General features: G+C 42.3%; 2 protein-coding genes across 3 annotated transcripts in view; both read left to right on the forward strand.

Annotated features, from left to right (window-relative positions):
* Positions 1 to 14,825, forward strand: part of LOC115585697 (uncharacterized) — a 510,933-nt gene that overhangs the window by 64,603 nt on the left and 431,505 nt on the right. The window lies entirely within an intron of this gene.
* On the forward strand, positions 712 to 14,712 carry ccdc135 (coiled-coil domain containing 135). Of its 2 annotated transcripts, XM_030422935.1 has the most exons (19): positions 719 to 827; positions 919 to 982; positions 1,772 to 1,875; positions 2,248 to 2,413; positions 2,557 to 2,682; positions 3,069 to 3,263; positions 3,410 to 3,547; positions 4,371 to 4,589; positions 4,756 to 4,893; positions 5,529 to 5,598; positions 6,084 to 6,212; positions 6,906 to 7,034; positions 8,405 to 8,613; positions 9,769 to 9,984; positions 10,071 to 10,181; positions 11,566 to 11,676; positions 12,305 to 12,499; positions 13,876 to 14,015; positions 14,397 to 14,712. In XM_030422935.1, the coding sequence occupies exons 3-19, from the start codon at positions 1,772 to 1,774 to the stop codon at positions 14,482 to 14,484; spliced, it is 2,484 nt and encodes an 827-aa protein (XP_030278795.1). In that variant the 5' UTR covers positions 719 to 827; positions 919 to 982; the 3' UTR covers positions 14,485 to 14,712. The 2 variants fall into 2 exon arrangements, with proteins under 2 accessions (XP_030278794.1, XP_030278795.1); XM_030422934.1 differs by lacking the exon at positions 919 to 982 and having other exon boundaries at positions 712 to 827.

Consider the following 14,825-nt stretch of genomic DNA (forward strand, 5'->3'; position numbering starts at 1 on the left):
ATGAACTCTTTAAAAACTCTCTTGGATTAGCTGCTAAATGCTTCGTCACAGCTGAAAACAGGCTGTTTTTCTGCCTTTTTACAGATACGTGGTTCTCACAGGACAGCCACAGTACCAACATATGATGATCTGGTAGAATATGAAGCTCTGCTGCAGATTAAACCAGCCAACAGTGTATAAAGGAGTTAAAATGAGCTCAACATTAAAGACATGAATGCAGCAGTAATATTAATCCACAAACATCAGAGATAAAAACACTGACTGGGAACATTTTACTGCACTCTGACTACTTTTACTTTTCATACTCAAAGTAGCATTTTCTTTCTTTTCTTAGTGGGAGAGGGAGAAAATGAGAAAAAAACACAATATATAAATATATATATACACATACACACATACATGCATGCTGAGAAACACCTATAAAATGCCTGGGGGTGATTATAGTCACATTCAGTCTTCCTGCTTTAGTATAATAATCATAATAACCCTAATAATGATGATATAAAAGTAGTATTTTCTAATAATACTTACATAATACGTATTATTACAGTGTGCTAAGAGTACTTTTACTTCAGTAAAGGATCTGAATACCTCTACCACCGACTGCGTTTGGTCCTGTTTGTTGTCGAGCTTTCGTATTTCGGTCACGTTGGGTGACGTTATCTCTGATAGCCCGTGAAGGCAACATAGGCGACGTCACCACGTCCTGCTGTTGCCATGGACACGGCGTCAGCGCACCGAGTCGGAGCCGTTGATCAGGAGTCATCGTTAGTTAGCCAAACAGAAACGACTCTCTCAACTAAAGCTGCCACTTTCTGTCGGACTGTGTGAGTAAAACCTGGAGCTCCTCAAAGGAATATTTCAGTACTATTGTCAGAGTTTCACCGTCACTCGTTTTTTTGTCCTGTTTTAACGAAGATAACTCAGCGTTCGGCAACGTAACGCTAGCTAACGTTAGCATCATTAACGTCTAATTTCACCGGTAAGGTTGGAAGGATTTTTAAATGTTTTTTTTTTTTTCCAGCCTGACTTGATAAACAGAATTTGTATGTAATGGAACAGTTTCATTCCATTTAACAGCCCAGATATTATGTTTTTATCTTTGTTTAATTTTAATACAATACAATACTTAATAAAAAGAGTTTGCTAGCGACTGAGTACATGTGAAGAAGTGAAGAAGTGAAGGAAATAAAGCGGCAACGAATCTAACTTAAGTTTAATAAAAATGCACACAAAGCACTCATCTTAAAATCACCTATGACTAACATTATTCAACTAATCCTCATAATGAATAGCCAATTCAAAAGGTCTTAACAGACAATCGGAGATGGGAACAATGAAAAATACTTACGTTTCAAATATATCATGTTATATAATATATAATATTATATGTGTATAATTTGTAATCTAATACATCAAAAAGACGTCCAAAATTGTTATTATTATTATTATTATTAGTGTTTTTATATTTCTATCTTAAACTGTAAAGCGTCTTTGTGTGTCTTAAAAGCGCTATATAAAATAAATGTATTATTATCATCATTACATTTTAGTAGAGATGCACAATCCGGATTTTATTTTCTGCTAGTGTTGAATAATTATTGGTTTTTACCTGCTTCTTTCTCATGACCAGATGCTAACTGTCTGACAGTAAGGACTCATCATGAGCCGCTCGTCCAGATGTGCAAAGATGATAACATCTGTGTTTCTGTCTGGCTGTTTTGTGTGTATGTATAAGCTTTATTTAATACTTGTAATACTTCTATAATAGATGGAGACTGTTCGGGAGTCGGACGGTGAAGAGCAATTCAGAGGCGGAGAGACACGAGAAGAGGAGGATGATGACGGAGCTCCTCACGAGTGTCTGGGTGAAAAGTCAGTGTTTGTGCCCACAAATTACAATCAGTTTTAGTGTTAGGACACATAAGTGCATGAGTTTGACATTTCTTGACAAACATGATTAGTTCAAGAACAAAAATTAAGTAATTAAGTCATGAGCTGGTACACTGACCTCAATAATTAAGTTGAGTTTGAGAAGATTGTGTCATTCAGTCCGACCAGCGAACACCATGTGGTGGAATCTGACTTTGACATACACATTTTTAAAGGGCAGTTATAAATGATACAGACTGATGTACACGCTCACAAAAATCTTACTGACAATACAAACTGATGATCTTGGTAAAATGTGCGATGATGAGTATCAGACCTGATGAACGTAATCTTTCACCTGCTGTCCTTCACCAGCCTGAACCTGGAGGCAGATGATCTGTGTCCTGAGTCTTACAGGGTTAACTCCCCTGACGAGATTCGACTGTTAGCCATCGTAGAGAACTTCCAGCTTCAGTACTCACACTTGTGTCCTGAACGGAAACCCCTGCTGCTCTGCCCTGTCAACGAATGTGGTGTTAAGGTAACAACAACAACTATCCGATTTAACTTAACTAGACGTGTTTGTTGCATCCTGTCTTCTTTCTTCTTTTATGATCTCTCAAGAACAACAGCATGTATAACGTGTCTCTGTGTAATACCTGTGTATATGTGTCTCACATTCAGAAGTTTGTGTCAATGACTCTTCGGCCCGCACCGACAGCCTCCACTGAACTTTTCACCTGGGAGGGCTGTGCCTCGTTTGTGGCTGACTTCTTGTCTCTGGACCTGTTGGAGTCGCCTGTGGACGTGGTCAGGAAGCCAATGCTTGTGCAGAGATAATAATTTGATCAGCTTATGCCACATTCATATCATGTTAGAGTAAAACCGTCCACATCAACGGTCAAGTCGTAATTATGTCTGGGAAACTTTTTTTTCTGAAAGATCTGCTACAGAGCCCGACTGTCATGTAAAATGAGTGGAGTGCTCCTTTAACATGACAGCACACTGAACAGATCACATCAGGAACCTGCTTCAGCGTTACAGACGGGGATGATTGTGTAGTGGAGACATGTAGAGCACAACAAACTGAACAAACTCTACATACACACATGCACATCTATAGATACACACAAGCACCTTCTTCTCAGTGTGTGTGTGAGTGATGGTGACAGTGATGGTGTGTGTTGCTGTTCTAGCCCCGGTACCTGTTCTCCTCCACCTCGGTGCTGCAGGCTCAGAGGGCCACATGTTTTGAATTTGCCACCCTGCTGTGCAGCCTGCTGCTCGGCGCTCACTACGACGCCTACTGCGTCAGCGGCTACGCTGTCAAAGAGATGTGCCTGCTCGACCAGAGCCTGCAGGAGTGCCCCCTGCTGGACACTGAAGTCAAGGTCGGTGCTTCTCCAGATGCAGTGTATGTTACTGCAGTAAACGGCTTGTACCCATGGGTCTCCTCACACAGCCAGCAGTCGGATGGATCTTTGGCTCACAGATATTAATGTGTCTGCTTGGTTGTGCTTTTAATTTGTATTTGCAGACTGTGACCTCAGAGCTTCAGCGGCAGGAGAATAAATACACAGTGAAACCTCTGAAGGAGCTGAAGAGTAACTTTGTCACACAACAACAGAAGAAGAAACAGGATGCTGCGTTGCCTCAGAAACAAAAATTAAATCAGGTAAAATTCAAAGCTGAATTTAACTGTAGGAACAAAACACAGAAGGGTCTCAACGGACCTGTTAATGAGTGATCTGATCACATGTGGACATTCCGTCAGTTCACACCTCCACATGATCGGATCACATCGACCCGCTCAACATGCAAATGTACACGAGCAGCACCGCAGGGGAAGCAGAGCATTGTGCTGCTAAACAGCACAGACAGCACAACATATTTTAGCCACCTTAAAGAAGACACACCGAAATGATTTATAACTGTTTCAGTGCTTTACGTGCCTGCCGCAGACTTTATTACACTGCAGATCAGCTGTTTGGGTCGGACATTCAGCGGCTGTCTGACAGCAAAGTAAAGCACCAAAAGTGTTCAAAATATTGCAAACTGAAACGAATATATGTAGTTTTTTTTAAGTGTTCCTTCTTTTAGGATGCTAAAAGACGTCTTTCTGTCGGTGCAGTTTAGCAGTACAACGCTCTGCTTCTCCACACGGGGGAGAGCTGACGGTCATCTACTGCAGGGAACACACTGAGAGAGAGAAGTAGCTCATACAACCACACATTTTAAAAAAAGCTATCGGTTTAAAGGACATATACATCCTTCAAGTAGACACACAATAAGTGAAGTTTTAGGTTAAAGATGGCAAATCAGAATATTGTTATTGTTGTTGATAAAAACCTTGTCGGTCAGTTTGAGGCTGATCGCAGCGATCACTGACAAATCATAACAACACAACTCGGACACAAAGAATCTTTGAAATAAAGCTAAAGCTAGAAATCAAACCCCCCCCCCGTGACCTTTGACCTCTTGTTTGTCTTGATGAACAGGAGAGTGAGCAGCGACCTGCTGACCTCCTGCGGGGACTGCGGGTGCACTGTTGGGTGCTGGTGCTGTCAGGGAGTCGGAGCATCCGGGAGAACTTCTTCATCGACCCTCTGACCGGGAACAGCTACAGAACTGATGATGACAACTTCCTGGGCATTGAGAGCGTTTGGAACAATCTCAACTACTATGTTAACATGCAGGACTGCAGCAGCGGCTGCGCAGTGAGTTTACAACATAATGTTAGACAACAGATCCGAGCAAGGAGACGGATAATAAGAATAAATACACAGACTACACTGAACTAAATGTGTTTTGTATATGCTGCCTGTGTGTGTGTGTGTGTGTGTGTGTGTGTGTGTGTGTGTGTGTGTGTGTGTGTGGTTGTAGGATATGGTGTATGACCTGGAAGACTTAAAGATGTGGGAGCCGGTCCTGTTCAGTGCAACCAGCAAGAAGCAGCTAATTCTTGAGGTGGCGAAGAAGAGAGGGAGCAAACTGATGAGCAGGATCAGTTGTGATGAGGAGGTGTGTTTGTGTGTTTCTCTGTGTGTGCAGTACATGTAATGATATGTAACGTATAAGCAAAGCAAGTGGTATTCAAAGCAGCAGGCGGACAGTTTTAAAGGCCCTTGAGGAGAACGCTGTTGTAGAGTGCCATTGTTTTCCCCAAACTATTAAAAACACCAGTGAGCCACACTGTCTTCATCACCATGAACACACACCACACACACCGTCCTGCTGACACACACACTCACTACAACACCAAATGTGGATTAATCCGACACTGAAAATAGTCCCCCAGGAATTCACTGTACCTTCCTGTTTGAGTAACATTTGTTAAAAACTTCGATAACTATATATCTGTGAGGACTTTTACAACTGTGGTTGAAACCAGCAGGCTTGTAGCTGAGGACAGGAAGTGAGAGAGTATTGATCGATGAACTGACAGATTATTGGTTTGGATCTGCATTTGTCGTTGTCTAAATGTCTCCAGCTGCCGTATTTACCTCCATTTCTCCTTTGTACTTTTCCACCCTGTAATGAAGAGGAGCTGGAGGGGGAAGAGTTGGAGTTACAGAAACATAAAAAGACTGAAACGTTGTTTTGCTGTGAATGAAGTTAATTGTAAACTCAACATGGTGTTTTTGTTTGCTGTGCAGGAGGAGGTGCAGCCCCGAGTTTTCAAGATGCCGAGATCCTGGGTCAGTTTCATGACTATCTCAAAGAAAGGTGCAGTGAGTCTTTTGTCAGGAATACATCAACATTCACATTAAAGCATCAAGACAAAATCATTAATACCTTAAAAGTGCAACATGTAAGAATTGGCCACCTGTTGAGCTCCAGAGAAATATGAGCAGCATATCAGCTAACTGCTGCGTACTGTATTCTGTTTGTGACTGTGGCTACTGTTAGCTTGTTAGCTCAGTTAGCTGTGCAGCTAGCTGGAGATTTGGTGTTTACAACACAGCACAGGACGTTTTGACCGCTGGCAGAAAGACGTTTTCAGGCTGTGAATATCTCCACAACACAACACATCGACATCTTTGACTTTTAATGAACATTCTTGCATATTGCACCTTTTATGCATCAGTGTGCAGCGTACAGCACAGCAGAGTAGAAACATAAGAACATAGATCAGTGCCAGTCTCCTATCAGACAGAGTCCTTATCAAACCCAAACATGCCGCCTGTTGCTTGCCTCTCCGTCTGCCTCAGACCTGGAGAACTGCTGGCCCGGAGGACAGAAGGTGATCCGATACAGAAAAGCCAAGCTGGAGAAGTTTGGACCGTACCTGAAGCCGGATGGCCTCGTCACACGTCTTACTACGTACAAAGACCTGGACTGTGAGTGTGTAAGAGACAAATGATTCAGTGGTTTTTCGGTCACAGTGAGGTGAGGCAAGCAGCTTTTGGGTGTTCTTACTGTCTTTTTAAATGTCTTAGTTTGTACAAAAGAGCACAGAACCTTTATAAATGTAGGTTCTGTCAGTGGAGTCTGTTTGAATGAACAGTTTTTTTTACCCTGATCCCGATCCGAGTCATTAAATATTTAGTATCTACTGATACCGAGTCCCAATCTGATACTTAGCACTAACTCACATTCTCATAGATATTACAGCTGCATTAAGAAACAAAGTACCTGCATCCACGCTGCTCCTTAAATAGGTTTTTCATTTTGTTGAAACAAAGTATATACTTTAATGACATGCATGCTGCTGATTCTGTGTAATACAATCATTAACTGAAAGGGGCGTTCAGCAGCCCTCGTAGCCCTTATTTAAGGACAAAGGCAGCAAATGTTGTACATGGGTTAGGGTTGGATGATGTTTCAGAGGCAAAACCAAGAAATGCAGAGGAGCTGTGGGATGTAGTCCAATCACATGGACTAGAAGGATTTTTAAGCTTTTTGAAACACACTGCTAGTATTTTGAACACAACTCTAACCTGTGTGTGTGTGTGTGTGTGTGTGTGTGTGTGTGTGTGTGTGTGTGTGTGTGTGTGTGTGTGTGTGTGCGTGTGTGTGTGTGTGTGTTGTAGGCACTGAGGTCTTCACGGTGAAGGAGTGGTATCAGCACAGGAACGACCACTTGGAGCGGAGGGAGGTCAACAAGATCGACAACTCCACCACAGAGCGCTTCAGCAGAGGACGACGTTTCCACCTGTTGTGTAAATCTGCTTCCTGCTGCTGTCCAGTTAAAACCTCACGTCACCAAAGACACAATTTAACTGACGAATAGCACAACAAGAAAGAACAGCTCCAGACTTCACAGCTGATCACCGTCACTCGCTGTGCAGGGAGGGTCGAGGGTCATTTAGTCACAGTGTCATTAGGTGTTAATGCAGGAGAGACAACTTCATAAGATTCATAAGAGTGGACCATGACACACACACACACACACACACACACACACTGCTCTGTGGTCTGATCTGTTTAAGATACTGCCAGTAGAATAATTCAGATTTTCAAAGAGGCGTGCACAACTTCCCATCCAAAAGTTGTGATCTATAAAAATCAAAGTTGACGGGAGAATGTGAGCTCCTGTAAGAACATTCTCACCCATACGTACGTGTTTTGAAGGCAGCGGTGAAGTGGTGGATTGAAGCAGATTGTAAAAGTTAGAAGTGAGATGTTCTCCTGTGCATAGTAACACAACTAACAATCGACTTCACTTTATATCAAATGTTAATTATAGATCCACGTTATCTTATATATTCAAGCCAGCTGTGTCATTCATGCTTCGGTTGTCGTGAACTGTTAAAGGTATAAGGCAGCTTAGATCTGAAAATCAAAGACACACTCCTGTCCGTTAAACTGCCGGAGAAGAAATTCACCAGGACAAAAAAACAGGGACAGTGGAAGTTCAACTAGCCAATAAGAGCACAGATACGTTTGATTGGAAGCAGAATAAAACAATAGAAATCTCTAAACTGCTTCTTCAGTCCGACCTGAGTTTATCTTTGTTATGCTGAAAAATACTTTTTATTTACTAATGTTTTATTGATTGAACTGATGCGTTTGTCACTTGATATATTTAAACACACATGAACAGAGATGTGAAGGCCTCCAGGCGACATCTTTATATTAAGGATCAGGTATGGTCATGTGATGTCACATCATGTGTCACTGAACGTTGTTTTGTGGCGTCTGAAATTTAAAAAACAAAACATTTAGCCTCCTGAAGGAAAACTGGAAGTGACATTTCATACATGTCCATCAGGTTTAGAATATAATGTGCTGTGGGGAAAAACACTAAAGAACACTGATGTCTTGGTAAAAGATGTAAATAATGAATTAGACAGAATGAGTTATGATGTGTGGAGTTTGTAAATGTCTGACTCTGGCGCCTCCTAGTGTTACTGTGATGATATCAATATAAACTTTGACTACATGAAACACAGAACATAGATTTACTGAACGTTCAGCTTCAGTCAAGTCGAGATGCTTTGAAGGGTAGCTGTGAGGAGCAGAGTGAGGAGGATGGGTGGGCTCGGTGTGGAGTCCGTCTCCTGAGTGATGGTGTATTTGTGTCGCTCAGTTCACAGATACACAGACACCCAGCGTGAGACGGAGTTCAGCTGCGCTCGTGTCGACAATCTGGTGCGGAGGGTGGAGTCGCCTGGCGAAATGACTGAGCTGTTTGAGGGCCGGGACGACTTCCTCTACATCCGGCACGTCACCTTTGATCGGCGTGTCGAGTTTTCAGAGCCAGATATGGACGCTGGTCCAGATGAACGACCTCTGCAGGTGAAAATATGCAAACCAGAAACCAAAAAAGATCATATTTTACTGTCAAATGTACATTGATGTTTGACTTTTGCTCAGGATAGATGAGAGTCACTTAAGGTTGCAGCCATACTAAATGTATTAAGTTCTTTAGGACAACACTTTCTGACTTCCTGTCCACAGCTCTCAGCTCCCGTTGGTTTCTACTGAGGACTTAAATCTGTTAAAAATAACACATTGAAAAGGATTCAGTTATTTCCTGCAACAGATGCTCACTGTAGTTCTAATCAGCAGATTAATTGTAGAGTGATGCTGCATTCCACTGAAAGCTTGAAGTCAATATTCCCAATCTAAAAGTGTCCCAGTGTGTCTGCTCGGAAAAACATGGATGAGGCGCGCAGGTGGTCGCGTGGTTAGAGCGCATTCCATGAACGCAGCCGACCCCGGTTCGATTCCGGCCAGAGGTCCTTTGCTGCATGTCACATCCCCCTCTCTCTCCCATATTTCCTATCTGTCTACTGCTTAATAAAGGTCCATGCCAGAAAAAATCTTTAAAAAGAAAAACATGGACGCTCGCTGCAGCCATGGATCAAAGGAATAATTTCCTCAGTTTTCACACAAAAACAAATAAAATTGTATTTGTTTGTTGAGTTCACAACTCATTTCTGTACGTCATATTCACAAGAGAGAGAACTCTGCTTTCCCAAGGTCACAAGTTAATTATGTCCTCATCATGAGAGATAAAATAAGATAACGAGATAATTTTTCAGGAGAAAAACGACCTCATAAGGTTCGTGAGAGGACACTGCTGTGTGGAGCAGGTTTGAGATCTGTTGAACTGCCAGTAGACCAGATTCCAGACATGACTTTGGGTTATAAAGAGCTGGTATATTCATAATGTCATCGAGGTCATCGTGGTGTGAGGCTTTAGGTGAAAGCGTGAGACGGTGAAGTCTGTTGTCAGCCTCATCAGTTGACTTGTAGGTTTCTGATGAGGAGACGAGGTTTAGTTCTTGTTCAGATTGAGTCCCTCTAACAAGAAGGATGAGATCTGATGTGGATCACCAGGGAGAGGCAGACCTGAGGGACTTCCTTCATTTTGTGTTTCTTGAAACAGGATGCCTGTGTGTGTGTGTGTGTGTGTGTGTGTGTGTGTGTGTGTGTGTGTGTAAACAGAAAGTGGTGGAGCGTTTCCACAGGAACAAATCCAAACCAGCCAACGAAGACGTGGCCGAGCGAGTGTTCCTATTGGCTGAAAGACGGATCGAGGTGACCTATCACTTAGAGGACCACAGATTTATCCCTTCAAAGAGGAGCTTCATCAAACCGCGAGAGTCAACGGAAAAAAAGAAGGCCGAGGACTTCACACCTGACATGGTCTCGGGCTTCCAGGTACAGACAATAACACGCTAGGCGATTTCACCGCTGCCTCTAGAATCACACACTCTCATCATAACTACATTTGTGTCTGTGCTCAGGTGGATCCGTCTGAAAAGCCTCCTAACACCTTGATTCTGTACGGGCTGCTGGTGAACCTGATGAAGGACGAGGACACGGTGGTTCATCAGATCCGAGGCTCTCAGAAAGAGGTAACCACGTCCTCAGTATCACCTGTCCCACTTCACAGGTCAGACATTTATGGCACCAGAGCATGTGAGCGGAGCTGAGCGGCGAGAATTTCCGCTCCCCGCTTACGTGGGTGTTCGCTCCTTCGCTCCATCGCTCAAAGTCATACCAGACAGCTCCGCTCAAAGACCGCTCTCCGCTCACCTAAAATTTCATTCGCTCCACGCTCGCTCAAATTTAAAAGAGGGAGCAATTCCTGACGTTGCACCTGTATGACCTGCAGGGTTCTCCCCAGACGCTGGAACAGCGGCGCGGCGCTGCTATACTCATTTTCAATGTTAGCTGCTTTAGAGCGGGTGTTAGTGGGCTGCCGAGGTCTTCTCGTAAAAAAAGCGCCCCCCGGCTGACGGTGCGCCTGTCTGCTTGCTTTTCGAAATATTTTTACAAACTCCATCTCTCAACGAATGACCCCCTCGAAGGCACACGTGAGTCTGTGTGGACTTGTGCATGCCCTAGACTCGTGGAGAGCGGTATCGGAGCGGAACTGGAGCGAAACGGAACCATCGCTCTGGCCTTTGGATTAAAACCCGCTCTGCACTCCGACTATATTTCGCACGCTCCGCTCACATCACTCCGCTCCTGTATGACACATCTGCAAACTGCCAGGTGAAACATTTTATTCATCACACGTGCGACCTGACGACATATTTCTTATGTTTTTAAGAGACGTTTTACTCAGTATTGTTATTCTGCAAAACGTGTGATACAGATTTAGAATTAATACATTTAAATGTGTTCAAAGACCACAAAGGCCGAGTCCTTCAGAGGATGCAGACCTGAACTGAGACACAGCAGGTGTGTTACCAGCTGTCTTTTCAGTTTTGTCTGTTCTGTGTTCGGGTCGTTGTTCACTTCTTAGTTTATACTTTATTTCAATTTTGTGTTGCTACTCTGTATTTTCTGAAATCACAGTTCTTGATTGTTTTTTGGATTTTCAGCTTTTGTTAAAAAATAAAACTTGCTTTTTGTTTTTTGTTCCCAGTCCTTCAGGCCCCCTGAGTGTCCTCCTCACTATTCTTGCTAAACCGGACACTAATGCACAAGAACTGCAATAAAATGAATAAATAAAATAATAAAAGACAAAGAATAAAAAATGATGATTGTTTGTAAAATACAAGAATGATAATAATAAGAACAGTACAATTAAAATAAAAGTCTATAGAAACTGAATCAGAGGCCTTCTCTTAGAGTTAAGAGCAATGATGTTGTAAAATAATCATCATTTTCTCTTTTCTCTTTGAGTTGACAGTAAAAGGAAAAGTGATTCCAGGATTTCTAAGGTAATTCATTTTGCTTTTGCTGATCTGACTTGAGTTCTGGATGTGAATCCAACACTTGTGTGAGCAGGTGAGAGACGTTGTGTCCTGCAGAGAAAAGGAGGAGAGAGACGTTCAGCTTCACTTCACACCGTGGACGACAACAGGAGCTGCCAAGGCCCGCAGTCAGAGACGGGAAATGGTAGGACCAACACACACACACACACACACACACACACATACATGGACTTGGTTTTGTTGCTGTGCAGCCCACCAACAAAAATGTATGTTTTTTAAATGTCAGGAGACCAGGTAAAGACTATTACATTCAAGTTGTACAAGCTACTTAAAAATTAGTCCACTTGATAATTTTCAGTTTCATCGATTTTTCACTCGAACAAAAAGTACCTGAGAAAAATATTAACTTATAAGTAAATATATTATTTACACACATATATATATATAACACATATATTTACATGTATGTATATACTACATACTATATACTCCTAGTTGATCAATCATCAGCACGGCTAATTATCAGATCCAGTATAAAGCATTTAAAGATAATTAATCAGTGTTTTTTTTCCATTATTATTTGAATAACGATAAAATAAGTTGATTTAAACATGCACTCACTTGACTCTGCGGCATGTCATCTGAAAGGACTAACTAAAGTTGTCACATTAATGTTGTGTAGTGGAAGTATAAAATACCAGAATATAATACTAAAAAAAAAAAATAATATTATACTAATAACACTATACTTCGTTACACTCCCTCACTGCATGTCGGTAACATCTCGTGTCACCGTTTTCCTGCCGTTGCAGGAGCGTCTGGCAGCCGAGGATCAGAGGTGGCTGCAGGAGAAGGAGAAGGACATCCTGGCTCCGCTCCTGATCCGGCTGGGAAACGCAGAGACTCTGAGCGCCGAAGACGCCAAGCAGCTCCACCAGGACTGTCTGGCCGAGTTTAAACAGAGACTGGTAGAGCACGCCAACCTCATTCAGGAACGCTACGAAAAGGTGAGTTTAATGAAGTGTAACATGTTGCCATCGTCACAGTTTCTGCTTCCATCCACTTTGTAGACGAGTTCCTGGAACTAATTTTATGCGCTGCTTGAACATTTATTACCTCCTTGTGATGTTTTGGGTACAGAGACCTGAGACTGGCAGAGCCGGCCAACCAAACGCCACATAAATGTTCATGGGAGCATTTTCTCTATTTGTCCTCTGTGGTTCTGTGCAGCACCTGGTGTTGAATGTGTTTGGACATGTTTTCTCAGGAGGAATGTTTTAAAGTGGCAAATACACAACAGCAAGAGAAACCACCACTTTACTGTCACACCTGTATGTAGCAGGAAGACAAGTCCTTCAAATGAGAAGAACAGGGCAGCACCCGGTCCCAGAGGGTGCCGCTCAGCCTTGCTTCCATTCTGGCCGGGTGGCCACTCACTGTGTTGTGGTAAAAAAAGAAACAACAACCTGCAGCCCATCAAACATTTCCCCACAGGCCGTCATTATAAAAGAGACATCTGTAACTGCTGACAGGACACCAAGAACTGCAAACAAGGTCGATTATGACTCTTATTTAGGTCAAAAATGACCCGACCGTGACAACTTTCATGTTTTATCCATAGAGATAATCATCACAGCTGAAAACCACTTTTGTGATTTATGAAGCGTAAATTAAATCTGCAGCAGTGAAAAAGTTAGGATATAAAAAGACAACATCACGGTAAGAGCTTGATAATTAAACTGTGGGAACATTAAATGATGTATTTCATGTTGTATTATGTTCAGCCTGCGGTAACAACACACCTCATTTCACACATTCAACTGAAAACACATTCAACACACTCGCAGACTTTGAGACGAGGGGACAGGATGTGCTCACATGTTAACTGATTTCTAGGTTTTAGGACTACAAAGCACACAACTCTATTCACTAACTGGCATGTATCGACCCATTTACAACTTCACCCACCTACAGTACCAAACAGAACATCAAAATGACAGTTATTGTTTTGGGGCTCAGGATTGTTGCTCCTGCAGTAAAATACATCGACGAACCCTCAAACCAAAGTCTCTCAAAACAGGTTCAGAATCTATGAAGCCTCACGTTACTGCAGTGAAAATATTATTCAAGTCACAGTCTTTCATACTCTGCTCTGCTGGTTTTATCTACTCTGAAGCTTTAATATAGTAGTTTGTATACATATTTGTAAGCCGTGCTATTTGTATATTATGTTATTCTTGTAGTTTCAGTGTCTGCATGAGAACCAGCTCAGTTCAGGACACAGACACCTTACAGACATGTTCTGTGTTATTACATGTGCACACATGCACAGGCCAGAGTGTGGCTAATGCTAATGCTAATATGTTCACACAAACCTGTTCAGGAGACTCAGGAGCTGCAGGAGAAACAGCAGTGGTACCAGAAGAACCAGCTCAACATGACGAAACAGCAGGAGGAAGAGTACCAGAACTTCTGCTCCGAGAAAACTCTGCAGATACACGTCGCCAAGAAACGGCTCAGAATGTAATCACACACACACACACACACACACACCGATCGTCAGCACTTTTTCACATTGATGTTTAATGTGTTATCAGTCAGAGCGGGTTCTGTTCAGTCTAAATGAACTCCTGTTCTGTTCGGCTCAGTGGTGTCAGTCTCCTCTTCAAACCTGCCACACAGTTTTGTGTTTCCGTCTGTACGTCAGTGTTTGATTGGCCTGTTTGTGATCGGAGCCGTATTAGATACAAACATGCAGATGAAAGTACTCAGAACTCAATTATGATAAAATGATATATGATTAAAAGTAGCGCAAGTACGATTACAGATTTAAAATGACTTACAGACAGTAATTTGAGTAGATGTAATTAGTTTCTTCTACCCCTGGTTGTGTGTTTGTTCCAGGCACAAGGAGACAGCTCCTCAGAAGTACCGTGTTCTTGATCAGAAGCTGAAACGAGATCCTCGACTGTCCCCTCACCTGCTCGGCTGAGCTCGACACCGGCCCTCTTCAAAATCCTCGATTGGTTTGATTTTGATTGATTTCTTTTCTTCATTCCTCTCAGTCAGGACGAGGCAGGTGTGTCTGTCACATGACTGATGGTGATTCTGATTTCTTCCTTTCTTAAAATTATAATTAACCTGTTTGAATGGAAAATGTATTCATTGTATGGATATGAATGTGTATATATGTAGAGATTATTAAACATTTGAAATATTATACAGTTGTGTGTTTGATGAACTTTAACAATGAACTGTGAATCCACTGAATGTTGTAACTCTCTCAGATGTGAATGTATGAACCTGATTGTTTGTATTTTGTTTATATTTCAC

This window comes from Sparus aurata, chromosome 7 (genome assembly GCF_900880675.1).
Source record: "Sparus aurata chromosome 7, fSpaAur1.1, whole genome shotgun sequence".
NCBI lineage: Eukaryota > Metazoa > Chordata > Actinopteri > Spariformes > Sparidae > Sparus > Sparus aurata.

Bases quoted from the DNA above. Each gene is read 5' to 3' on its own strand.
- ccdc135 (XM_030422934.1), top strand. From the start codon at position 1,772: ATGGAGACTGTTCGGGAGTCGGACGGTGAAGAGCAATTCAGAGGCGGA. The intron at 2,683-3,068 runs GTCAGGAAGCCA...TTGCTGTTCTAG, and splicing joins TGGAGTCGCCTGTGGACGTG to CCCCGGTACCTGTTCTCCTC. The intron at 6,213-6,905 runs GTGAGTGTGTAA...TGTGTGTTGTAG, and splicing joins TACGTACAAAGACCTGGACT to GCACTGAGGTCTTCACGGTG.